Raw genomic sequence first — 26,474 nt, 5'->3', positions numbered from 1 at the left:
AACATGGGATGATCCGTACATAGTATAACGCATCATCGGCAATGGAGCATACTGGATCAAGACCCAAGAATGGAAACCATTACGACTACACCAAAACATCAAATTTGTGACACTGGCGTTTTAAGAATTGTGACGGAAGATTGGCATCAGAAATTTTGTGACGAGATTTTGCCGGCATAAATTGATAAAAACTGTCATAAAAATATAAAATTTACACGATTTTAATTATGGCCTTTATTTTAAAACATAGTGACGGCTAATTGGCATCAGGTCGTTTAGAAAAAAAGAAACAAACTCCAAGTTTTATCGGACCTCATCTCATCTTCCATCAACACCAGATGACCATCTTTCTCTATCACACTTCTTCTTCATCTTCCATCAACACCGGCTCCACTGCATCTCCATTTGCAAGGATTCACACTCACATCCACAAAAAGAGATTTGGTATGCTCTTGCTCTCTCTCTCTCTCAAAACCACTAAATTTCAAAACCCTTAATCTCTTTGATAATTGAAATCAAGGTCGTTCAATCTGGTTATTTTTCTAGTTAAAGGTTCTTATAATTTGATCTGGGGTTTCGCCATTCACTGATTTGGGCGTTTCTTCTCAGGTTCGGGTTTCACCCGATGTGGAGTTTCGCTCAGCAGGTAAATTTGATTTTTTTTTTCTTTAAAACATCATTTCGATGAATCGTAATTGACTATCATCCTAGCATAACATGCCTGTGTAGGGGAGCGATATCTTATCATGCACGCGTGCAACGTAAGCGAACTCAGGACGCCGACCCTCGAGACCGAACTGTGAGCAGCTCCCTTAGGAACACCCCGGTACAGCGACCTCCAAGAGCGACCTACGAGAAAGGAATATGAACATATTTCAGTACGAGCACATGGCAGAACGCCTCGTGTAATGATAACCATCAGGGGTAATCATTGCCCATCCCCGGGAAATAGGGGTAACCTCATCAGCACCCAATCAGTACATGACTTATAATATAACCAGCTCAACACTCATTCACGATCTCCACCTTACACGTGTACCATATACACACGTGTCTTCTAGATTGATACTTCCCTAAGCCTATAAATACCACCTGATTGAACTACGTCGGGCCTGATTCCTCTCTCCCGAAAAAGAAAGGAAAGGAGAAAAACTAAGAAGAGGATACGTAGGCAGTTCGCTCAGAAGCGAACCCGGTCCCAACAAGAAATCCAAAACACCCCTTTACATTGGCGCCGTCTGTGGTTTCGATTACTTGAGAGCCACTTTAAATCAGTTCATCCATCTCTAACTCTCAAGCCCACGAAGCATGGTTAGCCTAGAAGATCAAGTCCAGCACCTTGCCCACCAGTTGGGAATAACGAATGAGAGCATTTCCTTGCTCAGGGAGGAAAATGCTACTTTACGTGCTCAGGTGGATAGTTACCAGCAACAACAAGTCGGCAACGGAGCGCGAAACAAAGCATCAACGGCGTTAATCAACAGATTAATGAGTTATCCCAAAGGATTGGCGAGCGCCAAAAGAAGAAGGATTCGACCGCAGTTATTGCACAAGATGCTTAAGGCGTATCAGCGCATCTCCGTTCAGCCGAGAGGTCCTCAATAAACCCTCTCCACAAGACTTTATCCAGCCACGCTTTCCCATGTATGACGGCAAAGCACATGCCCCGGGTCGACATGTGGCTCGCTATATTCGAGTTTGGCACTTTACTGACTCACCGAGTTTGATCATCTCCACTGCGCAGATTATTTCCAGCCCGGCCCTCAAGGATGGCCTCTCTCGATTGGTTCTTCTCACGGAATCTAATTTTATAAAACCTTCAACAACTTCTCGATTTGTTACGCCCGGCCAATCGTCCACAACAGGAAGAAGGCGCATCTTGATTCTTTGTTTTGATTATCATTCAAGGAGGACCTAAACTATTAAGTGAATTCCTAAGGCGGTTCAAGGCGAACTGTTGTGCATGGAAAGTGGTTTGAAAGAATCTTTCACCACACTGGCCTTTTCCAATGCCTGCCGAGTGCGAAACACCGACCTCTCTAGGTCGTTGATGAAGGAACGCCCAGAGACACTGTCCGAGCTCTACGCCGCGTGAACAAGTACATCAAGTTGCGAAAACTTTAAAACTCCACGGCTTAGAAGAGAACCGAGAGGTCCACGGCGAGCCTCGGATCGTACACCACGGGCAAAGAAGCGCGCTAGGTCGCTTGCACCAAAGGCCAGCACCCGATCAGAAAACAGTAGAGAGTTCGCTATCCTGACGCGCTCCCCCAGCTACATTCTGGGTAAAATTAAGCGAGCCCCATTCTTCCGACCCGAAGTGAGGCAGCCAGTAGATCGGCCTGACAAGCCATTTTGCACATTTCACAACGCCAAATGCCATGAAACTGATGCTTGCTGGGGGCTTAAACACTATCTCCAGGATCTAGTGGAAGCCGGCCACATCAAACAGTACACTAGCATTCCTGACGGCGATTTGCGACACGAACTGATGGCTCGCCGAGTCCGTAGTCGATCTCCATCTTGCCGTCACTCCCAAGAGTTTCAAGGTCGTCCACGCAGCAGAGGACGTCCACGAGATCGTTCGCGCCACGAGCGCCGGCAACACTCATCCGATCGTGACAATGATCGAACTATTCACGTGATTACTTTCCCGGATGATTCCGTAACCTCATCCAGAGAGAAAAGACGTCGTGTCGGCGCTCTTCAGGAAGTCTATCATTTCACCTCCCAGGCAGCTCACGCCCCGCGTGGTTCAGGTCGCAGCGCAGGCGATATCACTTTTACGGAGGCCGATTTAAGCAAAGTCTGCCTTCCTCATAATGATGCATTGGTTGTCCATGTCAAAATTAGCGACTGGACAGTCAAGCGCGTTCTGATCGACCCCGGCAGTTCCTGTGACATCTTGTTCTACCACACCATGCAAGAGATGAGCCTTCCCAAGTCCGTCCTCGTCGACCCGATCGCCCCCCTTTATGGGTTCAATGGATCCAGGGCCGATCCCATTGGTGATATTATACTTCCAGTGTCGGTGGGATCTAGAGAGGACAAGATCACCTGCCATACACGGTTCTGCGTTCTAGACAGCAAGTCGCCATACAATGCCATCCTCGGACGACGCTGGATTCATCAGATGCAGGCGGTACCGTCAACTTTACATCAAGTTCTCCGTTTCCCAGGACCTCGAGGAATGATGGAACTTAGAAGCAATCAACTTGAAGCGTACCATTGTAACCAGGTCAAATCAACAAATGAGACCGCCCGTGAACTGCCTCCCGCCACACAGGAACCCTCCAGCTACACAATGGCACGTGACTTAGTCGCAGAAGTCCAACCCCGAACTGCCAAGCAGAACGCTGGGGGCTCTTACAAGCAGAAGTTCTCTCCAATGCCGATACCGCTTTTCGCTCCCGAGTCCTTAATCGCCCGGCCAAGACCTCTAGCATTGATCCAACGACAGTAACCTCGTCAGTTAAAGTTTCAGAGATCGTCCCAGCTCATGTCAGGCCGCCCGCGGTTGACAGCGGCAGCATCATTCATCAATGTGCTTGCAGCCAGGTCCCACTCCCCAGGTCGTGGATACCCACGGCGGCGTTGCGAGCAATCGCTCCACCCTCGGCGACGGTCAGTCGTCCCACCGGTGTTCGGACCTCCTCCGATGGCGAAGTCGCCAGCGATTTCCGCCATCGGTTGTAAAACCTCCGGCAGAAAAGAAAAAGTGAATCTTGGCACGAAGGCGACCCCAAGTTTGTATCGTAGGGGCTAACCTCGACCCCACACTCGAGATCCCACCTTGTAAATTTCTTATCTATGAATAAAGATGTTTTTGCTTGGTGGTATATCGATGTGCCGGGAATCGATCCTAAACTTCGCGTATGCCACAAATTAAATGTAAACCCCAATGCTAGACCCGGTCCGCCCGGCGACCTGCGTCGACTATCCCTATACGGTTTCAAAAAGCCATCAACGGCGAGGTCGAAAAACTTCAAGCAAGTCGGTTTCATCGAAAAGGTAGACTACCCCCGAGTGGATTGCAAATATTGTCGCAGATCCCCAAAAAGAATGGCGCGATTAATGCGTGCGTCGATTTCATGAATGTCAATCAAGCCACGCCAAAAGACAGTTTTCCCTTGCCTCGCATTGACCAACTTGTCGACCCGGACTGTGGTCATGAGCTTCTCTCCCTTCATGGACGCTGCGTCACGATGGGTACAACCAAATCCCATTCGCAGAGGAGGATCAAGAGAAGACCTCTTTCATAACGAGCAAAGGGATCTATTGCTACAACGTTCTCCCATTCGGCTTGAAAAACGTCGGAGCAACGTATCAACGCCTGGTCACTGACATGTTCCAAGACATGTTAGGTGACACCATGGAGGTCTACATCGATGATATGGTCGTCAAAAGCAAAAAAGCCGGTGATCACCTCGCCCACCTTGAGCAAAGCGTTCTCGATTCTGCCGTCATGCGGGCATGAAACTCAATCCAGAGAAATGCCTTTTTGGAGCGTCCTCCGGCAAGTTTTTAGGGTATCAGGTGTCGCAGCGTGGGATCGAAGCAAATCCTGACCAGATCCGAGCGTTCTTAGATATGCCCGATCCACGCACAAAGAAACAGATACAGAAGTTGTCGGGAATGGTCGCGGCACTCAACCGGTTCATATCAAGGGCCTCAGATAAGTGTAGACCGTTCCTGCAACTCCTCAAAAAAGGCGAGCCGTTCTCATGGAGCGATCAATGCCATCATGCATTCGCCACTCTCAAAGAGTACCTCACCACGCCCCCCGTCTTAGCTAAACCTGTAGACGGAGAGACTCTGGGGCTCTATCTGGCGGTATCCGATTTTGCAATCAGCTCAGTTCTCTTCAAAGAGGAAAACAATTCAGAAAAACCGATCTACTTCACAAGCAAGACGCTCACGACAGCGGAAAAGAATTACTCCTTCCTGGAAAGAGCAGTACTTGCTTTATTATATTCGCACGGAAGTTCAGGCCTTACTTTCAGGCGCATCAAATCAAAGTTCTTACCGACCTCCCATTGAAGAAAATTCTCCACAAAGAAAACAAAACTACTCGAATGGCGGTTTGGGCGAAGAACTTCGGCGAACACCACTGAATTGTACCCGCGAATTTCCGTGGGGACAGTGGATCGTTCTTAGATTTTCTAGCGGATTTCCTGTTGATAACCCCAATTGAGAACAAGAGACCGACCTCCCGGATTTGAAGGAGCACATCAAATCCACTGGTCTCTTTTGTAGATGGTTCCGGCAATCTCGTGGCGGCGCATCGGGGTTGTCTTAGTTTCACCCGATGGAACGATGATGGAAAAGTCCGTCGCGATCGACTTTGCCACTTCCAACAATGAATGAGGCGGAGTCGAGGACCGATGGTGGACTTCAGATTCGGTAATCCCACAGAGCTCCAAGTATTTAGCGACTTCAATCGTAGTTGTTCGCCAGGTTGCAAAAAGAGTACACTACCCATGAAGGTAATCTTTCAAAATATCTTCGGTCGTTCATCAATTATTGCCTTCTTTTAAGCGGTACACATACATCATTTTTGCGTGAGGAGAACCGCCCACGCCAGACGGTTTAACTTACTTGGCTACCCGGACCCGAAATGCGTTCCCGACAAATTCTCATAGAAGTCGCCGATCGACCTGCATACCAAGTCGACCACACCTTGATGATAAGCAAACTATTTCCTCTCTCCGCCAGTCAGTTGAGTCAAACATGGATGCAACCCATCATTGATTATATCCAAGACGCGACCGCGCTCCCTCGAGGGCGTGCCGAGGCTAAAAGCGGATCCCCTACCAAGCACGACGTTATTGTTTGGTTCATAACAAATTGTTCAGAAAATCCGCTGGTGGCCCACACTTACGGTGCATTACCCCCCAACGAAGTCGATTGATTTTTGCGAGAAATCCACGAAGGAGAATGTAGGAAATCACGCCGTGATTATTCGTTAGCCCACAAGGCCATCTCTCAAAGATATTTTTGCCCCGGATGCGGTCGATGCCAAAGCATACGTCCTCAAATGTCTCAAATGCCAAACGTTTGGCCACAATATCGTCCAACCTGCTCGCGAACTGATCAGCATAGCGAGCCCGTGGCCATTCCACATGTGGGGCATGGACATTATGGGCCCATTCATCCCACAGAAGAGTACTGGCTTCCGCTTTGTCCTAGCTGCAACCGACTACTTCACCAAGTGGGTCGAGGCTATTCCTTTAGCACACGTCAAGGAGTTACATGTCAGAAACTTCATTTGGACCCACATCATCACCAGATTTGGTTTGCCACACACATTAGTAATGGATAATGGGCCTCAGTTCAAAGGCAGAACGGTTAAAGAGTTTCTAGCCAAGTGGAAGATTGTTCACGCCTTTTCTACTCCACAGTACGCTCAGAGTAATGGTCAGGCAGAAGCCAGTAACAAAGCAATCTTGGAAAACTTGAAGAAAAAGATTGAAAAGAATAAAAGCCAATGGCCAAATCAATTGGAGAATATTTTATGGGCCCACCGCACCACAGCTCGATCCAATACCGGCGAGTCTCCATTCTCCTTATGTTATGGCACAGAAGCCGTAATTCCCACCGAAGTGACGAAATCCACTTTCGACTCGATCGAACTTGTCGAAGGGACATAACGACTTCCGTGTTAGCACGAGAAGTCGACCTGTTGGAAGAAAAAGCGGGACTTAGCTGCCATCAGAGTCGCATCTTATCAGCAAACTCTGAAGAACTCCTACAACAAGCGAGTTCATCCTAGGTCTTTTCAACCTAGAGACCTAGTGCTCAAAAAGACGCAAGAGCGATTCCAAGTTAGCACCCACATGGGAAGGCCCCTACATCGTGGAACGCGTGCCGGCAATGGAGCATCTTGGCTAAGAACCCAAGAGGGGAAGATATTGCCTCGCCCTTGGAATACTTATCTACGAAAAATTTTACCAAGGCAATATTCACGTTGTATATCTTTATGTTCACATTAATGAAAACTACGTTTCTTGGGTTACCTAGTGCGGTATAATCTATTTACTTGTATTGACAAGTCAACCGGTTTACCGGATAGATAAGCGGCCGACGCTTTACTTTGGGTCCACCATTCTCGACCCGGCAGCCGGCTTTGTCGCACAAAGAACGGCTCTCCGCGATCATGACTCTCGGAGCTTCACGGGCTCTACAGCCTTTCCAAGTCTTGTTACGTCGAGGACCTATATTTCTAGGATCGACCACACGAGAACGCTCTCCGCAGCATCTGACTCTGCGGAGCTTCACGGGCTCTACAGACCTTTCCAAGTCTTGTTACGTCGAGGACCTATATTTCTAGGATCGACCACGAGAACGCTCTCAGCGACATCTGACTCTGGGAGCTTACAGGGCTCTACAGCCTTTACAGTCTTGTTATCGCGATGACTTATATTTCTACGATTGACTACACGAACGCTCTCCATGAAAGCGGATCGCTCCACGGAGCCCGCATGATCCATTGACCCCTCAATTCTGTCCGTCGGCGACCTATATTTCTAGGGTTGACCTCAAGGCGGGGCGATATTACTAGAATCCTAAGCAGAGCGCTAATTACACACCAGTCCACGGCAATATACATACGGAACATCTCCAATCAGATTATATAACCATGCATCATAACAGCTACATCCACCGATCTGCTGGGATTACCCAGGAAATCCAGATCGATGATCATTACAAAAATTAACCGAGTCTGGAACTGCCACTTTTGTGGAAACTAGTTCCTTGAATAAAAATGGCGAACTGCTCAGGCAAGCCTGAAAACACAGCTCTATTGTTGACTCTCGTATAAGAGAGAAAAATGTGAACGAAACTTACAACTCAAGACTAACAGAGTCAAATGAAGATCACCTTATCGATTCTCAGTGATGACATGCTTATCTTCCGGGGCTGCGCTAGTCGAAGCAGTATGCCGAGCTGACCTCAGCATCACACGCATCTCATGCCCTCCTTCATCGCCTGCAGTCGTTTTCCTCAGCGTGTCATACTTTTCGTCCAACGCGGCATAAATCTGAGGCTTCAAGATATCGCCTTCTTCGCTTTTCGCGCCACCTTCTGACATTTCTTCGCATAAGCAGTCACCACAGCTAGTTCCCTTTCTAACTCCGTCACGTCAGTCACTAACGCGGCATTCTCCGCAGTGGCGTTCTGATACTTGGTCGTCATCACCTCCAGCTTTCTCTTGTCAGCCCCCCACGCCGCTCGCATACACCCCAGCTCGACGTGAGGGTTATCGACAGCCTCGGTGTTTTGAACAACTTCTTTCAATTTATCATATCCTGCAAGAAACTGCACAAACGAAGTCCAAGAATCAGTGTGCCTGGGTAACTGACATAACTACATAGTGCATCATGAACTTACCAAACACGCGGCCATATCCATTGTCCCCAGTAGCGTTTCCATGTCCTCATCCTTCATTTCTGCCTTGTCGCCATCCAAAGACGATCCCTTCAGCGCGGTCGCTATGGACGCCGAGTGGAAGCTACAGTCTGACCGTTTCACCATACGCTTCTTCCCAGTCTTCCCCGCATAGTAGAACTCGCTCCCCACATCACCACCGGTCGCGGGGGCGAGCTCTCTCACCGGCCGGGCGGCCTTGCCCCAGTCGCTACACACTCCGCGGCGTGGCGACCCGGTGATCGCCTACCGTTCGCGGCGACCTAAAGACAATGCCGCCCGATTAGGGCCTTGACCCTAGAAGCGCTTATGACTCTTCGTTTCTCTCGGACATCGGCTTTCCTCTTCCCGCGATCACCATGCACGTCGCGGTTGAAACTCCATCTTTTCCATTATCGGTAGGAGAAGTTTCCCTCATCTTTGTTCCTTCCCTCGCATAACGGACGACATCTCGCCATGATAACAACCTAGAGCACAAACGTCTTTGTCACCACGAGCTATAGTTTTACCCCAACCTTTTATCAACAAGAGAATCCTCCACGAAGAGAATAAACATACGGATAAGCGGCAATGGAGGAGAGCCCGCGACAAATGAGCGAGCAAGTAGGCGGTGAAGCTTTGGGAAGAAGGCAAGCAAATACTTGTCTTGGTATGTGATAAGCCATTTTTATTCAAAAGGAAACGTCTTTTCCTAAAGCCTCTTAATTACCTTGAGGCGCCAAACGCCATTTTACTTTTGCCATCATTACGTTCCTTGAACCGCTCAGATCCTCTCCGTTAATGTCGGTGCGAGGAAACACTTTGTTAGCGGCGAACACGAAGCGTTTAGACTTGCATCCGCAGGCTGAAGCCCGGCGATCGATCCCCACATTACGAGCACCACCTCGAGCTGCGGATAATTTAACAACACGGCGCTCATGCAAACATCTCAGCCGGGCGTCGAAGTTGTCATTACAACATACCTACCATTCTTAAGCCACCGCGACCGTGATCACACACAATGATAGTTGAGCAAGCAGTAATAAAGAAATAAGCAGCAATCATGGCATACGCACAAGCACCGATCTATATTAGCAAGATAGCACAATAATAGGTTAACCGGGTTGCTGAGATTGCTCAGGAAATCCAACCCGGCTAAATAACTTTCGTTATCACCTGAGTACCCGGCCGCAGCGGAGCACCAGTCGCTCTTCGTACTTAAGCATACAGGTAACAAGACGAACTGCCCAGGTTACCCCAGGAAACCAGCTCTAATGTATCACAGCCTATAAGCTGACCGATTATCATAACAAATTTACAACTCGCCACTTCTGGGCTCAACAATTAAACCTCCGGGCACAAGTGCTTCGTCAATCTCCGCCTCCCTCCCATCTACCACAACAGATACTCCATCCAAATCTAGACTTCGGCCCACAAAGTCGGTAGCGGTGGCTTCAATTCATGCGATGCAGTAGTCGTTAGAACGACCTCTGCAGCAGGGGGATCACCACTCATTCCTCCAAACACCTGGTCTAGCCCGATGTGCGATGTACAGCGTGCATGTTCTGTCTTCAAAGCGTTGTAGTCCGCCTCCAGTTCAACGAAATCACCGTCCAACACATCATAGGCTTTGGTAGCGTCCTGAGCAACCTTCTTGCAGTGTAAGGCATAATCGTTCAACCTACCAATCTCCCCAATTGCTGCCAGGACGTTCTCTTCAGCTCCCTGAAGTTTTTGCCTCAGCTCTTCCGCTTCCGTGTCTTTCAGCATCTTGGCCAAACTCAGCGCTTCATGAGCTTTCTTGAGATCTTCCAGTTCCTCGCGTTCCATCTTCGAGGCCTCCTGGACGTTCTTCAGCTCATCCGACAGCTTCACCACCGTCTCCCTATCTGCTTCCGCGAACTGCGCAATCTCCTTCAACTTCTGAAACCCGCTTACCAGCTACAAATACACACGCATGGTTAATAGCCACTAACCAACAGCGTCTATGCAAAGGCAGATACATAAGATGAAAATTAGAACCACGTACCAAACATTGTGCAATTTCCATTCGCCTCAGGTTATCAGCCAGACCCTTCTCATCCAGCTCCCTGCGGTTGCCATCTAGAGCTATCTGTTCTAACAGGCAACCCGCTATCTTGCTCGACCTGAAGCTACAATCACTCCGCTTTACGGTACACTGCGCCCCATGCTCATCTAGGAACACAAAATGTCCTTCCAAGTCGTCAGACTCCATCACCGCCTTTCCACTCGCCTTACGCGGAGCTTTCGCTTTTGGCAGCGGACTAGGTTCACGCCCCCGTCGGGCCGCGCTAGAACCCGCCCCGAAGGTGGCCAAGTCCATGACACGCTTTCGGTGTCGCTCCCACTCCGGCGAAACCATAGCCCCAAAGCCGGGCACTATCGAGAAACCGCCCGGCTCTCCTCTCCCCAAGAGCATGCCGTGCTACTTTCGTAACTCGGACAGCGTCTTGATCCGAGACCTCACGTGGCCTCTTCTCCGACCTGCTCCTTGCTCGAGGATTAAAACCACCGTTTCCAACTCCACAGGCGCATCAATCGAACCTCCTTCAGGGCGGAGGCTTGATCCTCCACCCACTGAGGTTCCACCTCTAGCAGGTCGCCTTACACCGCCCTGCGCCCGTTGCCTCTCTTCTCGCGTCACTAAGTCACTCGGTCATGCCTCCATCACTTCTGCCCTTATCTGACCTCGAGCTCGGTCTTTTTGCTCCTTCCTTTTTTCCCGGATCGCAGGCCCACCCTTTTCCACAAAAAAGTGTGCAACTTCAGGCGCTTAAACGCCGCTCTTCTCTTCACGAGTCAACCGCGCGAACCTTTCTATTTCCCCATGATCAGTTCGCTTCTTCACGGAAAACTCTGCAGTCAAAACATAACAACGACCTGTTAGAACAACTATCAAATGTTCTGAAAAATAACAACAGAAAAGTGTTCCTACCCATCGGATATGTTACAAATCCTAGTTCGCAGTATACACCCGCTCACACAGTAATTGCCAACTAGCAACAACGGTCTCTTAGTCCAGGCCTCATTGCTTACTCCATCGATCACAGCAGAACGCGTCGTCATGGTTTGCAAGCTAAAGTTCATGTTCCCCGATCGACGTACCACATAGTGCTCCACTATGTCAGCTACCCTTATGTCATATTCCCCACTCGCGTTCAACAGGTCGAACACCTTAAATAATCGCCAGGTGTTACCCACGAACTGACAGGGAGACTTCCAACAAAGCGCCAAGAAGTCGCATACCAGTTTCGAGAACGGTATGTGCATATGTGCTCTCAGCTGGCCCTCACAGATTATAACTCCACCGTTCGGCGGGTTATACTCCTCACTACGAACATTTTCACTCAATCGTGGCTCGTATATCTCCAGGTCAGGGACCTTAATCCCATATGCTGCCCTCAGTTCGGAGGAAGAGTTAGCAGCACGACGGTTCACACTTCTAGGGGGCACATCACTTGATGACGACATCTCCCCCCGACCTGACGTACTGGCCACGTCATCTCCTGACCTAGATCGGGCATTACCCTCGCATATCCTATCCTCTTCTTCCAACTCAACCTCCACGCCGACAGTTACTGTTTCTTCATCCTCGTACTCTCCACAACTCAAAGATATCTCTCGGACCTCCTCCGATCGAGTATCGTCAGATTCAGACATTATAACAAGCCTTTTCTATCAACTACTCAAGCTTAAATCCTATAATCTTACGATGATCTATTTAGCAAAACGACCGCGAGAGAGGAAAGCAAATTGAAAATGGAAAGGTAACGGCAGAGGCACACTCACGAGGAACCCTAGCTTGCGGAAGCTGAAAACACGCAATGCCTTTTCCTTTTCGTCCCAAATTTGATTTTGTATCAACCGCCTGTTCAGTTACCAAGAAGTTATGATTACAGCCTACGCTATAGCCCGCACACGTGTCCCAAGGTACTGTCTTTTCAGCAGTTCCGAATAATGCGGCGACACGTTTCTCTCTCAATCAAGCTACGATTCGATTACATCGCGCGTGCATGTTATGACATAACTGCCCTTTCCCGCCAAAGCTTCAGCATGAGTGAATTCAAAAGTCATGTCGTCCTGGTCGAGTCGTCCACCACAGCTCGCTCACGTTCCACACATTCTTTCTCTCAGCATAATGTTTCCTGTGGCATAAACACTCTACTGAGAGGGGGGCGTGGTAGGGGCGATATCTTATCATGCACGTGCAACGTAAAGCGAACTTCGGGGCCGACCCCCTCGAGACCGAATCGTGGAGCAGCTCCCTCGAACAACACCCGCATACAAATACCTCCAAGAGCAACCTCACGAAAGGAATCACGAACATATTTCAGTACGAGCACATGGCAGAACGCCTCGTGTAATGATAACCATCAGGGGTAATCATTGCCCATCCCCGGGAAATAGGGGTAACCTCGTCAGCACCCAATCAGTACATGACTTATAATATAACCAGCTCAACACTCATTCACGATCTCCACCTTACACGTGTACCATATACACACGTGTCTTCTAGATTGATACTTCCCTAAGCCTATAAATACCACCTGATTGAACTACGTCGGGCCTGATTTCTCTCTCCCCGAAAAAGAAAGGAAAGGAGAAAAACTAAGAAGAGGATACGTAGGCAGTTCGCTCAGAAGCGAACCCGGTCCCAACAAGAAATCCAAAACACCCCTTTACAGCCTGCAAAAAATAATGAGAAAAGGAAGTGAGCTCTGTTTGATGGGGGTATGTTGTTGACTGTTTTTTCTGAAACGTTGAAGGTCTGACAAAAAGAAATTCTTTTATTAATCTCTACTAATGTGTGTTTAGCTCGTCTGTTTGATACTCTTTTGGATATTAGGTTTTCATATGCAAATTTTGATTATGAAGTGTTGATTAAGAAATATAAGGATATTATATTACCAAGCTCATTCATTTGTTTTATGAAGAATGGTATTAGTATATATTAATGGGAGATGTTTTAAGTGTCTTTTATTCATTTATAATGTCTTTTGCATCATTCCAAATGTTATTCTCTGCATTCCTTTACTCCCTTGTAGACAAAGAGTTGTTTGTTGTTGCTTGTGGAATTTTGGGTTTCTAGCTTCAGTTAGAATTGAAAATCCAAAATGGGGTTCAGCGAGGGGAGCCTTTACTGAACTCTTCTTACTAATCTTTCTTTAATTCATCAATTGGTGATCCCATTACTCGGCCCCAAGTGTCATATAATAATGATAATGTTTTTTGCCACAATTCCGTGTGCCACACCCACTAGGTAGTTTTAGCTATTTGACTGTGGGAAAAAAAATTAGTAAACAATCTTTACATGTCACTAATGTTTATGTGGGCCACGGATCCCGTAGAATATGACTCACTGATGTTTATTGGGTATATGCTAGACAATTGGCATTGTGTTTTATTTGCAATTGTGTGGGGGTGTTTCTCAGTCTTGATAGTCTACCCACACACTACGCTTAGGCTCTTGTTTACTATCAACAAAGAATTATGTCTTTGCAAGCATTCTTGTGTAAAAAGAAACTTTGTTCATGATTTCCCCGATTTTCGTTATGACAATAGACTCTTATTCTATAAAAGAATGCACTTGAATAAATACTTCACTGCAGCATTTTGTATTGTCTCAACTTTCTATGGCGTATTCAAAACAAGTATAATTGCTTTGAAAAATACTCAAGGTGAGTATGTGCTTTTGACCTGTTATTGTAATCCTTTTTTCAAAGTAGTAGCACTAGCTGCGTTCTTGTATAACTTTTTATATTCGAAAAAATGTGTCGATAATGCTTTTAGTGGTTCTGAAAACAGAAAATTATGTGACCGCTTATTATCCTTTCCAAGCAAATATTGCTCTCTGTGTTGTTTTCTTACATGGTTGGATGGTTGGATATTTGGTGTAGGTTGCTAGCTAGGTGCTTTGATATTATTACTTGACATTTGAGCTTCTTCATTGAACATGGAACACCACAAAAGACCAGAAGATGTAAAGAACACACCACTTGCCAATAAAGGAGCAATATAGTACCACTATTAATTGTAAGTAATTTTTTGAATGGTAAGTAATTAATTTTTCATCCTCTTGGCGTCAATGGTAAGTAATTTTTCGAATCATTGTACTTGCAGTTGGTTTTTACTATCAATTGCATAACTTTTAGTTTAGCTTGTTTGTCAAAAGGTATGCATATGCTCCCCACTTTGGTAATTGGGAATCAATAGCTTTTTCATTGGTACTGGTGATACATACATCATCAGTCCTAGGCATAGCTACCTCTTTTGCTAGATTAATGAATGAAGATGGATAGGTAGTTTTAACATTAAGCTTTGCACGAGTAGCATCTTGATGTTGAGTCTTGCCCCTTTTGTTGTTTATAGTGGATTAACTCATCTTTCTGTAAGGTAATCTTGTTGTTTTAAGTGGCCCTTTGGCCATGTTCAGTTATTCATTTACCATTTCCTTGAGCATGTAGGTTGTCTGTCACCTTGGTCCATGCAACTACGAAGTAACAAACAATCGCTTGGTTGGGCATGTGGAGTCTTGAAGCACTCCTGTACAACTTTTTTTGTCTATGTAACTTCTAAATTCTCACTATTTGCCTTTATTAATGACACTACACAATTTGTAGGAACAATGTGTAAGTTTAGTGGCACAATTATGTTCTTTTAATTAGAATTGAAGGACTTATTAATTGGTTGAGCATATGATTAATTTATATAGAGTTTGTAAGATATAGGATAGGGATATGTCTAAAAACTTATTTGATTATGACTGTTGAACAAATTATGTGTTTCTCTAGGCCTATTATATTCTTGACCCCTTCAATCTATTTTGCTCTCTTTCGAGAGTGTGTGCTCCACTTTGCGTAAACTCCAAATGTAGAACCCCTTATATTTGGATTAGGAAGTAAACATCTTATGGGTTTTGAGAGGCCTTAAGTTGGTTTTAGTTTAAAGACCACCATTAGCATAGAATGTTGAGTGATGGACAGCCCACCATTAGCATAGAATGTTGATCTTTCGAACCCAATCCAGAGTACAAAACGGATAAGGTAAGAAACCCTTAGACCCATCTCATTATCTATCTTCTTCTTCTAGAAGATAGACCTATTTCAGTTCATTTAGGGGGTGAAAACCATGTGATAACCCGTCGAGATTAAAACGGAGGACCCGTATTAGGGCCAGGGCGAGTTTTTGGAGCTTTTGGATGCTATAATATACCTTTTCTTGCTGTAAATCTCAGGCAAATCTCCTCTACTCGTTAGTCCCATTCTTCCTTGTCTTGTAGATTTGTAGTAGTAATTATTTCGTTCATTTTTATGCGCTCTTGAGATACTTTGTTGAATTAGATTTCCTTGGTTTAAGTAACATTTTTATTGGTTGAATTATTAACTATCTTAGATTGTTGTATACTGAATTATGAATTCATCATACTATCTTAGGTCCTATTTCTAGGTATGGCAAGATCTACTAGAAAATAGCCAATATCAGTTTGGAGAAAGGTTCTGACTATGCCAAGAAAGAGATGGAGCATACTCAGCGCATTCTTGAAAAGGTGACATTCCAAATTTTTGTGTTTTTTAATACTTTCAAGAAACGTTCAACCGAACAACCCCTAGACTTTAACCTTCTTTTCTTTTTATTGGTGTTGTCAATCAACTCCGCCAACGCAGATGAGTTCACTCTCAACACTATGCGGTCAAGCTTATGTGGCGCAACAATACCAAAAGCTTGGGAATTATATGTACAACGTTGTTATCTGTCTCTTTTCTTGAGTCGACGCATTATGGTATACATGTACAATAATGAGGAGGAGGTGGCAGATTATGTCATAGCAATGGTTCTTTTAGTTTGTATCTAAGTTATTATGAATAGCCTACAAGGAACTCTTTCAGGTTAGATACAAGTCCTAGAGTTTAGTGCTTGACCATCTTTTCTTTTTCCAAGAAAGTTTTGAATTGACGAGGCCTGTGTAATGTGCAGGTATTGCTAGAGGAACTGGCTTGCAGCATCTAGGTGCCTGTGTCAACCTCCGAGCATTTTTTCTATTGTTGTGCACAAGAATATCAGCCACAATTCCTTGACCGAGCCAATTGGCGCTATATGTTCACTAGTTTGCATAATACAAAACAAATGTATGATGAATTTTTTTTGTATTACTTTTTGCTCATAGATGAACTTGAATACTTAATATGTGATATTGAGTTGTAGTCGAGTGATTACATTAATTGAAATGGTATGTTGGTAGGTTTTTTAATATATTTTTTGTGTTAATCATTTTGTGATACATGCTTTGTCAAATTTTGGTGTTTGGGGTTTTTGTGGTTGTATTTATGTAGGTGATTTAAGGGGGAGAAAAAAGAAAAATAGGATGGCAACCAAAAACGAAAGTTATTTTTTTTCAATTAAATGATATTTTGTGACGTCACTAATTGCAAAGGGCTGTCATAAATAACTGACGCCACCAAGCTGTCACAAATATTTGTGATGTCAGAATGCCGTCACAAAAAAAAGTGACACCACAGTGTTGTCACAAATTACTGACGCCAAAATGGCGTCACAAATACAGTGCCTGATCTTGTCACAAAAAAAAGTGACACAAATTGAAACGCCAAATTTTTTACGCCAAAATGGCGTCACAAAAAATAATTGTGATGCCAAATAGCCGTCACAAATTTGCTGTTTTGGTGTAGCGTCCTTGAAACACCTACTTGTTAAAGAAATTTTATCAATAAAAGTGTAATGTGTTGCAATCTATATTTCTATTTAATGCAAAGTTAGGTATACTTGTATTTCTTATCACAACCTACTCTAGTCAAGTTCACCAACAGACATGAAACTCACTCTGAAAGAGCCACCCGCACATGCGAGCCACAAACACTCTCATAGTCTCATAAGTTCAAACGATCTCCGCGAGTAACAAGCTTTCTTAAGCTAACACGCTCTCAGCGAGCACCAAACTTTCTTAAGCTAACACGCTCTCAACGAGCACCACGCTTTCTTAAGCTAACACGCTCTCAGCAAGCACCACGCTTTCTTAAGCTAACACGCTCTCAGCGAGCACTACGCTTTCTTAAGCCAACACGCTCTCAGCGAGCACCAAGCTTTCTTAAGCCAACATGCTCTCAGCGAGCACCACACTTTCTTAAGCTAACACGCTCTCAGTGAGCACTACGCTTTCTTAAGCCAACACACTCTCAGCGAGCACCACACTTTCTTAAGTTAACACGCTCTCAGCGAGCACCACGCTTTCTTAAGCTAACATGCTCTCAGCGAGCACCACACTTTCTTAAGCTACCACGCTCTCCGCGAGCAACACGTTTTCTTAAGCTAACACGCTCTCAGCGAGCACCACGCTTTCTTAAGCTACCACGCTCTCCGCGAGCAATACACTTTCTTAAGCTAACACGCTCTCCGCGAGCAACACGATTTCCTAAGCTAACACATTCTCCGTGAGCAACACGCTTTCTTAAGCTATCACATTCACTCTAGTTACCAGGCTCCATAGCCTATATAGTTCTCACTAGTTGACGACCTATAACTCTAAGATCAACTAAGTGAGAACGCTCTCTATGAGCGGAACGCTCCCTGCGAGAAAAACGCTTCCTTCAGCTAATTCTCAGGCTCCTTAGCCCCTACATACCTTATTTACTATGGACAAAACAATAAGTACAAGCAGATAAGCATAAGCAAATGACATGCATTCCAAAAACATCCATAATTTGAACTGCCTGAACAAACTCAGGAAACCAGTTCACAAATCCACCGATCTGCTGGAACTACCCAGAAATCCAGATCGGTCTGCATACAATTTTTGGAAATATTGAACTGCCACTTACGTGGAAACCAGTTCATTCTGTAGCAATGTAACCATAAAGCAAAGCGAACTACCTAGACAAGCCTGGGAAACCAGTTCTATAGTTTTAATCTCTTACAAGGAAAGGAACATGCAAAACATTCAAAGTATTTCACAACTTACATTCTAAAAGACAAGTCCAGCAACCACAGTCAAGAACCATGAACAATATGTTTATCATCAGCAGGCACAGTGGGAGCAGCACTAGTCGAGGGAGCGTTCCTCGCATCTCTTGGTACGACACGTATACTTGTACTGAGAGTCCCACGATCACACGCCTCTTTCAGCTGCAAGTACTTCTCTTCCCAAAGATCGAGATATTAAGCCAAGATGCCGGACATATGCCTTTGCGCTTGTTACCCAACATACAGCAATGCTTAGAGTACTCCGTCACAACAGCCAGTTTTTCTTACAAGTCCATCATTGAACTAACCAACACCGACCTCTCATCAGCAACATCCTGGTGCTTTTTCCTCATAGCTTTCAATTTCTTCTTGTCAACCTCCTATGCAGCTCACATGCGCCCCAGCTCGACCTTAGCACTGTTACTATTGTCAGCACGTTGAACATTATCTTTTAACTTACCATACCCAGCAAGGAACTACAAATAAAACACCAAGGTTAGATTCGCCCATCAAACAACAGGAAACCATACCAGATGAAGAGCTTACCAAGCAACAAGCCATGTCCATAGTTCCTAACAGCGTCCCCAAGTCTTCATCTTCAACTTCTGCTTTATCACCGTCCAGTACTATCCCTTCTAGAAGGCAGGTCGTTATGGGTGCCGAGTGGAAAGCTACAGTCAGAACGTTTAACTATACGCTTCTTCCCCGTCCTCCCAACGTAGAAGAACTCGCTCCCCTCGTCACCAACACGCTGTGCAGAGCTGTTTCCACCAACATTTTGGCCTTGACCCAGGTCGCCACGTTCTTCATCCGTCAGGTCATCCCCATCCCTCTGACTGGGGGACCTGAACACAATGCCTCCAGTAGAGTGACATGCACCTTTAGATCGCTTATTACTCTTTGGGTCAGGCAACCAACTTACTTTTCCCGCAATCACAACTACGACGGGGTTCAAACTCTATCTCCTCCATTACGAGGGGGGATGCTTCCCTTGCCCCTCTATCATCAGCAATACCTCCACGTCGCCTAGCTATCAGTAATGCTAAAAGACACCCAATGATCAGCAACGCAAGGCAACAAGACAAGAAGAACAAAATAATGAAAGACACCTACCTGAAATGATCAACAAATTTGCACAAGAACCTTGGAGCATTAGCGTCAAGAAATGGTAGAGCAAATACCCTTAAATTGCTTGCAACAGTTCTTTTATGTTCAAGTAACGTACCTTCCCAAGGCACATCATAATTATATCGAGACGCCAAACGTCAGGCCACCTGGCAACCATCGTTGGGTATCCCTAACTGTTCATATTACTACACGTGCCACACACGTGCTATGATCTACTCTCATCAGAGGGCTCTATAAAGGAGAATGCTTCATAAAAACATGACGCTCACCCGACCTATCACAATTTGGGCCCTACAACGCTAGGATTAAACAGCAGGACATTCAATCAGGCTCACAAATTACTTATCCTCACCCACTCTTACCAAGGGTCACATACACAGCCAGACAATTACAACAATATTAGGAATGTCACATTCAAAGCATCAAGAAATCAAGCAAAAAGAAGAAACATGCATTTGATAAAAACAAAAGAACGAACTGACGACCAAACTCAAGTCCCAGTTCATCTACTAACCGAGTTGCTGAGTCTACTCAGGAAATCCAGCTCGGCTAGCCACCAGTCATCACTTCCTGAACTCCCCTAAACAATCCGGGAGACTAGGTCGTCCAAATACAACACAGAAAAACTACTACGTAAGGCAAATTGCCCAAGTTACCCCAGGAAACCAGCTCTATTATTTCAAGCCAATGGCCACACAAAAACACAAACTTACACAAGCATTTCTAAACAACATGTTCAAAGCTTTCAGTGATGAATGAATCCAACACTTAAGAGGAGCCAGGTTCTATGGAGGTCATCGCATCTGAATTAGTAATGCTCATTTCCAGGTCGCCAACAACCTGAGGCAGGTTAGCCGATGCACCAACAGTAGAGGAAGGCAAGACTTCAAGAGCATTACTAGCATCTTCGAGCACGTCGTTCCTTCAACCACCCAAAGCCCCACGTTCATGCTCCTCTTGCAACTTTTCATATTTTTTCTCCAGCTCCTGCAGGTCAAGGCGCATGTCATCATATACCTCCTTAGCTTGTAGTGTGACACTTTTGCACTTCTCGACGAACTCGTTCGCCGTGATCAGCTTTCTTTTCAACTCATCCACCTCGTTCACAGCCAACGTCTTCTCCAGAGTCGCCGAAGTAAGCTACACTTTCAAAGCATCCAGTTCCTTCTTCTCATACTGTTGCACTTCTCGAAGAGATGATAGCTCGTCCTTCAAGGACTCGACATCAGTCTTCTCCATCTCAGTGATCTGAGTCGTTGTTTTCAATTTTTGGTACCCAGAAAGGATCTTTATCAGTGAGATCACGTTGTAACATCATTACCAAGCAACAATATGAAGTAAAGCAAAGAAAAATCAGCCACAACAAAATTAACACGTACCAAGCAGAATGCCTTATCCATCTCCCTCAAGTTTTCTTTCAACTCCTTTGAATCTAAATCTTTCCTGTCACCATCCAATGCCATTCCTTCCAATAAACAGGCTGCTACAGATGCCGACTTGTAGCTACAGTCTGACCTCTTAACAAGTCGTTTCTTGCCAGAAACATCATCTATATATACAAAGTTACGCTCTAGCTCATCTCTCCCAGTACCAGAATAACCCTTACCAGGCTCCTTAACAACAGCCTTTCCCTTCATTTTACCAGTAGTAGTCCTCGCAACCCTGGTCGGCGCAACTTTAGTGGTCTCATGGCCCAGAACGCTACTAAAATCGACCTTAGTCCTCGACCTCGAGCTATGAGCGGCCTTCCCGCCAGTTCGCCCGCCACCACCAGATCCCGAGCTACCTCCCACTACAATATCAGCCGCTCTAGAGACCTTGGCAGCTCTGGACTCAGGCTCATCAACCTTCCTCTTCAAAAAGCGATTTCGCTCATGCGGAATGATCGACATGTCTTCCAGATCATAGGGTGTGCTTTCATGCCCCCTTCTACCTCCAGTTCCAGAGCCCCCAGCACCACCCACAGGTCGCCCATGCCCAGGACGGTTCCTTCCCCTATCTTCCCTGGTCCTAATGCCGCTGTTTTCCCTCTCCATGCTGGAATCAGTAGATCGATCACGGTCAACTTGGCCTCGCGCCCTTTTCTTCTGCCTCCTTCTTTTCGCCCTGATCTAATGACCTCCCCTTTCAACAAAGTAGCTCGCTACTTCTGGCAGTATCTCCTGGTTCTCAGCTCGAGTCAATCTAGCAAACCTCTCTATCACCCCACGCTCAATTAGCCTCTTAATCACGACCTCTGCAAAAACAAAATAGACACATATCATATCCCAAATCAATATTCAAAACATCAACACAAAAAACCAACACCCACCAACAAAATTACAAACCCTAGTGTTCACATAGAACCCCCAGGCACACACAATAATTCCCAATCATAAGCAACGACCTCCTCTCCTAAGGCTCATTGCTCACACCGTCCAACACACTGGACTTGCTTGTCAAGGTTTGCAAGCTAAAGTTGTTCACCCGAGATTGCTTCATAGTGAAGTGCTCGATAATATCTACAACTCCAATGCGATATTCTCCACTCCCGTTCAGTAGGTCGAATACCCTAAACAGTCTCCAAGTATTTCCAACGAACTGACAGGGCGCTTTCTTACAAAAATTCAGAAACTCACACACCAGCTTGGAGAGCGGTATCTATCACACCCTGAATTTCGACAGAATTCGGAAAAACAATATTTGCTCCCGACTCTTCGATTTTATATAAACGCTCCATTATTATATATGTGAGATGCTACTATGAGGTAGTATAGTATTGGTGAATATTTTCCCACGGGATAGTGGCTTAGTGCAATAATATATTGGCACGTGAAAGAATGAAAGGTGTTATGAAATGTATTGAGATATTTCTAAATAGTGTAGCTTAGTGCAATAATTAATTGGCATGCACATGATATAGTGAAATTATTCTGAGATATATATGTCTGACACTTGAATAAATTACGTAACGAAAATCCTAGAATCTAACTACCACAACTCATGGGATTTGCCTTGGTGATGGGTGTATGTGATATGATTGGCCCTTCTGGTGTTTCAGTGAATCTGAATGGCCCTTCGGGCGTAAGTAATGTGATTGGCCCTTCTGGCGTTTCAGGGAATCTGAATGGCCCTTCTGGCGTAGCCGAATAGTGGGTTGATTATTCCGTTCACAAAATTAGAACGAGACGTGCAATATTTTATGCCGAATAGTGGCAGTACGCACATAATGGCTTTCGTGTGAGGGTTATCCGGTGTGCGGCATCCCGCTCAGGGTAGTTACGCACGGAGTGGTTTATTATGTGAGGGAAGGTATGTGGATGTACATGTTTGGCGTTGGGTAGCGATTGTGGTAGCCAGGGAAACTAGGTAAGACATAGATACGACGTGATTTTAGGGACACACAAAGAAAGCCTTAATTAATATAATTATGGTAATGTGTTGGTTAATGATGTATCTTTAGATAGATGATTGTATATGGTTTTGCAGAAGTGTGGGTCAAACTAATTACTTGGGCAGAGACGACCCACTCTGTAATTGAGCATGAAATGCGGTAAGTGTAGAATATGTTTGGCTGGTTATTAGTTTAGTTATAACCTAAGGCGCCTCGTGGAGGAACTAAATGCATTTTTATTATGCGTATGGTTTGTTGTGTGGTTAGTGGGAAGTTAAGGCACCTCAGTGGAGGAACTACCTGCCTTACTTATTGTAGTTAAGAATGTCGTATTAGTTGTTGGGAGTTAAGGCGCCTCGGTGGAGGAACTAACTGCCTTATGGATTGTGTATGTATATGTATAAGTATATGTTGTATTCTAGAACTACTCACACCAACATTTTTATAATGCTGACCCGATTTGCATGTTTGCTTATCGGGTGTGTTCATTAAATGAACATAGTTGATAACTATTGACAGGTTTAGTGTTGAAGAAGGTTGGTTGCTCCTTGTGGTTTGCGTTAGCGTTGCATTTCAGGATATGTTTTGTTTTCCCTTGAGGTGATATAGATTTTCAGTCTAGACAATATTTTTTGTATTTTCAATTGTAATTTTAAATAAAGAGTTATTGAAAAGAGATTTGTAACCTAATCTTATTTGGGAATTTTTGTAATTAAGAGGACTTTTGTTTAATTGAAAATTTTTATTGGTTTTTAATTATCCACATATTTAAACTGTTTAGGGGTTTTTGAGAATTGAGAGTGTGTCACACCTCGAAGATCGAAGAGTCGGGAACAAATATTATTTTTCCAAATTCTATCGAAATTTGGGGTGTGACAGTATCCTCAGCCCCGCCCTCAGCTGCCCCTCACAGATAACTATCCCGTAGTTCGGGGGCACGAACATGTCATTAAAAGCCTCAACGTCCTCACCCAGTTCTTCGATCTCCAGCCCACTCACTTTTATACCGTACTCTTTCCTCAGATCGGCAAAAAAAAATTCAGCTCGTCTACCTACTATCCTAGGTGGTAAACCACTAGAGGTTGATGCTGCCTCACTGTTAAAACTACTTTCTACAGCCACAACAGTATTAGGCCTAGCTTCCTCCCTCTCACTCTCAAACCCAACTAATCCTTCTCTTTCTTCCTCAACATCATCATAACCCAGAGAAATCTCGCGAATCTCATCAGACCGTGTGTCATCAAAATTAGACATCTTCCTCTCACAACTCAAACCTACCACAAGGTTAAGTATAACAGACGACCTAACTATTCAACAGAAAAGCAAGAACAAAACAGAGGAATGGAAGAGCAATAATGGCAGAAGACTAACTTGAGAAGCTCTAAACGTAGTGTTTCTAAGGATGAAGCAGAAAATGACTCTTCAGTTTTTCGGATTTGGTTTTATGTGATCGATCTTTTAGTTCCCGAGGCAACTCATGATTACACCCTAAACCCTAGCCCACACGTCTACCAAAGACCTATCTTTTCAAAATCCCAGAAAAAGCGGCGACGCAGTTTCCGCCTCAACTGCTCAGATTCTTTCACGTGCCAGCCACGTGCCAATTATCAACCCACATCAGCTCATCATACAACACGAACCGACCTCCATAGAACAGTGGATATTTCCATTCACGCTAGTTTGTTTCCTCACTCATGCTCAACATGTGCCACCATTTTCTCTCAGCAGATCGCTTCAATGTACAGCACGACCTACTGAGGGGGGCGTGTGAGGGAGTTATAACACCCCGTATTTTTCTTTTACTTTTCCTATTACCAGAATAATAATAATAATAATAGGTAAAACAAAATAGGATAGATATTAGTAAAGATAGGAAACCCAGTAAGGTTAAAAGATAAACTTTCCTTCCTTGTTTTTAGGGGAGTTTGAAAATAAAAAGGAGTTCACACGGAGTTTTTAAAAAGGGAGAGAGTTTTACACAGAAAAAGGGGAGAGTTTTACTGAGAGAGGAAAATGAAGTTTTTCTGGAAATCTACGGATAGCTAGCCGATCCGGAAATCTACACTATACTAGGATAGCTAGAATACAATTTTATATCGTTTTGTTTATTCTCGAACCATGCGTCTACAAGTGAGTAGATATTTTTTGACCTTTTCCTTACCGTTGTGGTTATGATTGAACTATTGGATTTTGATGTTTAGTTTGGTGACTTACAACCTCTACTACACTATACTAGATTTCTGTCGAGAATACAAGTTTTATATTCTGTTTTGTTTTGTTTATTCTCGAACCATGCTGCATATTGAAACTGTTGAAACTTTGTGTGATGGAACTGTCGAAGCCTTATGCTTGTTAATGGTGAATTGACCAGGGTTGACTTTGACCAGTTGACCCAGTTTAACCTTTGACTTGATTATGAATTAGTCTATTATGATAGGTCTAGGGCTATTAGCGTGCTTGGCTTTAGGCTAAGACCTTTCTATATATACGTGGGTACGTGTATTAACTACTATATAATATTTCAGCCTTTTATGATATACAACGCTATGACACTTAGACATCAATCTAATTAATAACGCGTAAACAATAATACGTGAAACAAGTTACTCCTCCGTTCTCTGAAACAACCTATGCAATAAAGTTCAATAATGCGTAAACAGATTTACCACACCCTTTTTGAATCTCTCCATGCCTCAAGTTTTGGAAATGAGATTTTATGACTGAAGATGTCATGTGATAGGTGGGCATTTATTGAATATGACATAAATGGCCCGTTAGCATTATAACTGGGTATTCATTGACAGTGCCATGAATGACCCAGGTATTCATTAACTGTGTCATGAATGACCTAAGGTACCTAGGTACTAAAGGATGGGTGTATAAGAAAATTAATTAATAAGAGAAATTGATTTGATGGTGCGGGTGTGCTTGGACTTGCATTTGAATACTTATAGGATATCTACATATGTTGTTTAGAATTTCTAACTTTCGTTTACAGGAGGGTAGGACTTAATAATATTTTGTGCAGGGACGCTGTCCTACCCTTATACATAAGTGGATATCGGTAAAATTTAATTCAATTACTAAGTTATTAAGATAAGTTATTATAATGAGTTAATAGAATGGAAGTCTTGCTTAGGAAGAAACTATGCTGGTTGAAATGACGGAAGTACCTATCTTCCAAGCTGAGAATGATTAAATTATGGGTACATATAAAGTGTGGTTTGGATAATTAAAGTATGGAATTGATTTTATGTTGTTAGTCTACTCATACCAGCAAATTCCATTTTGCTGACCCATGTTTGCTTTGTTTTGGCAACGTGAGTGTGTTCTTGGGAACATAGGTGGAAGGCAGTGGAACCACAGCGTTTGATTTGGATTTGTTTCTGGAGCAGTCCCGGAGTTTATTTTATTAGGTCTGATCGTTTTGGAAGTATGTAATAACATAGTTTCATATTCATATGACATGAGAATACAATGTTGATGACCTATTATTCTTAGAGTTTTATATTGATGATTTTTGGACGGAAGATAGTCTTTTAATAAAGTGATGGTTGAGAAATTTTGGAGATAT

General features: G+C 44.4%; 1 protein-coding gene and 1 long non-coding RNA gene across 4 annotated transcripts; one reads left to right on the top strand and one right to left on the bottom strand.

The window, feature by feature from the left end:
- The first annotated feature begins 515 nt into the window (after nt 1–515).
- LOC147511538 (uncharacterized) lies at nt 516–16,600 on the top strand. 3 transcript variants are annotated; one of them, XR_015217011.1, is made up of 5 exons: nt 516–646; nt 14,325–14,460; nt 15,861–15,973; nt 16,092–16,313; nt 16,402–16,600. It is a non-coding gene; the product is annotated as an uncharacterized LOC147511538 (long non-coding RNA). The 3 variants fall into 3 exon arrangements; XR_015217013.1 differs by lacking the exon at nt 516–646 and adding an exon at nt 13,119–13,158; XR_015217012.1 differs by lacking the exons at nt 516–646; nt 14,325–14,460 and adding an exon at nt 14,643–14,992 and having other exon boundaries at nt 16,402–16,599.
- Nucleotides 9,826–10,740, bottom strand: LOC147511539 (uncharacterized). The gene is made up of 2 exons (XM_086599622.1): nt 10,436–10,740; nt 9,826–10,347 (listed from the first exon to the last, which is right to left on the bottom strand). Exons 1-2 carry the CDS (start codon nt 10,640–10,642, stop codon nt 9,826–9,828), a joined length of 729 nt encoding a protein of 242 aa, XP_086455748.1. The 5' UTR covers nt 10,643–10,740.
- Nucleotides 16,601–26,474: the final 9,874 nt, after the last annotated feature.

The sequence above is a fragment of the Coptis chinensis genome, chromosome 3, assembly GCF_015680905.1.
Source record: "Coptis chinensis isolate HL-2020 chromosome 3, ASM1568090v1, whole genome shotgun sequence".
In the NCBI taxonomy this organism is placed as follows: Eukaryota; Viridiplantae; Streptophyta; class Magnoliopsida; order Ranunculales; family Ranunculaceae; genus Coptis; species Coptis chinensis.
The sequence above is the reverse complement of the archived record's forward strand: the minus strand, read 5'-3'. Positions and strand labels throughout refer to the sequence as shown.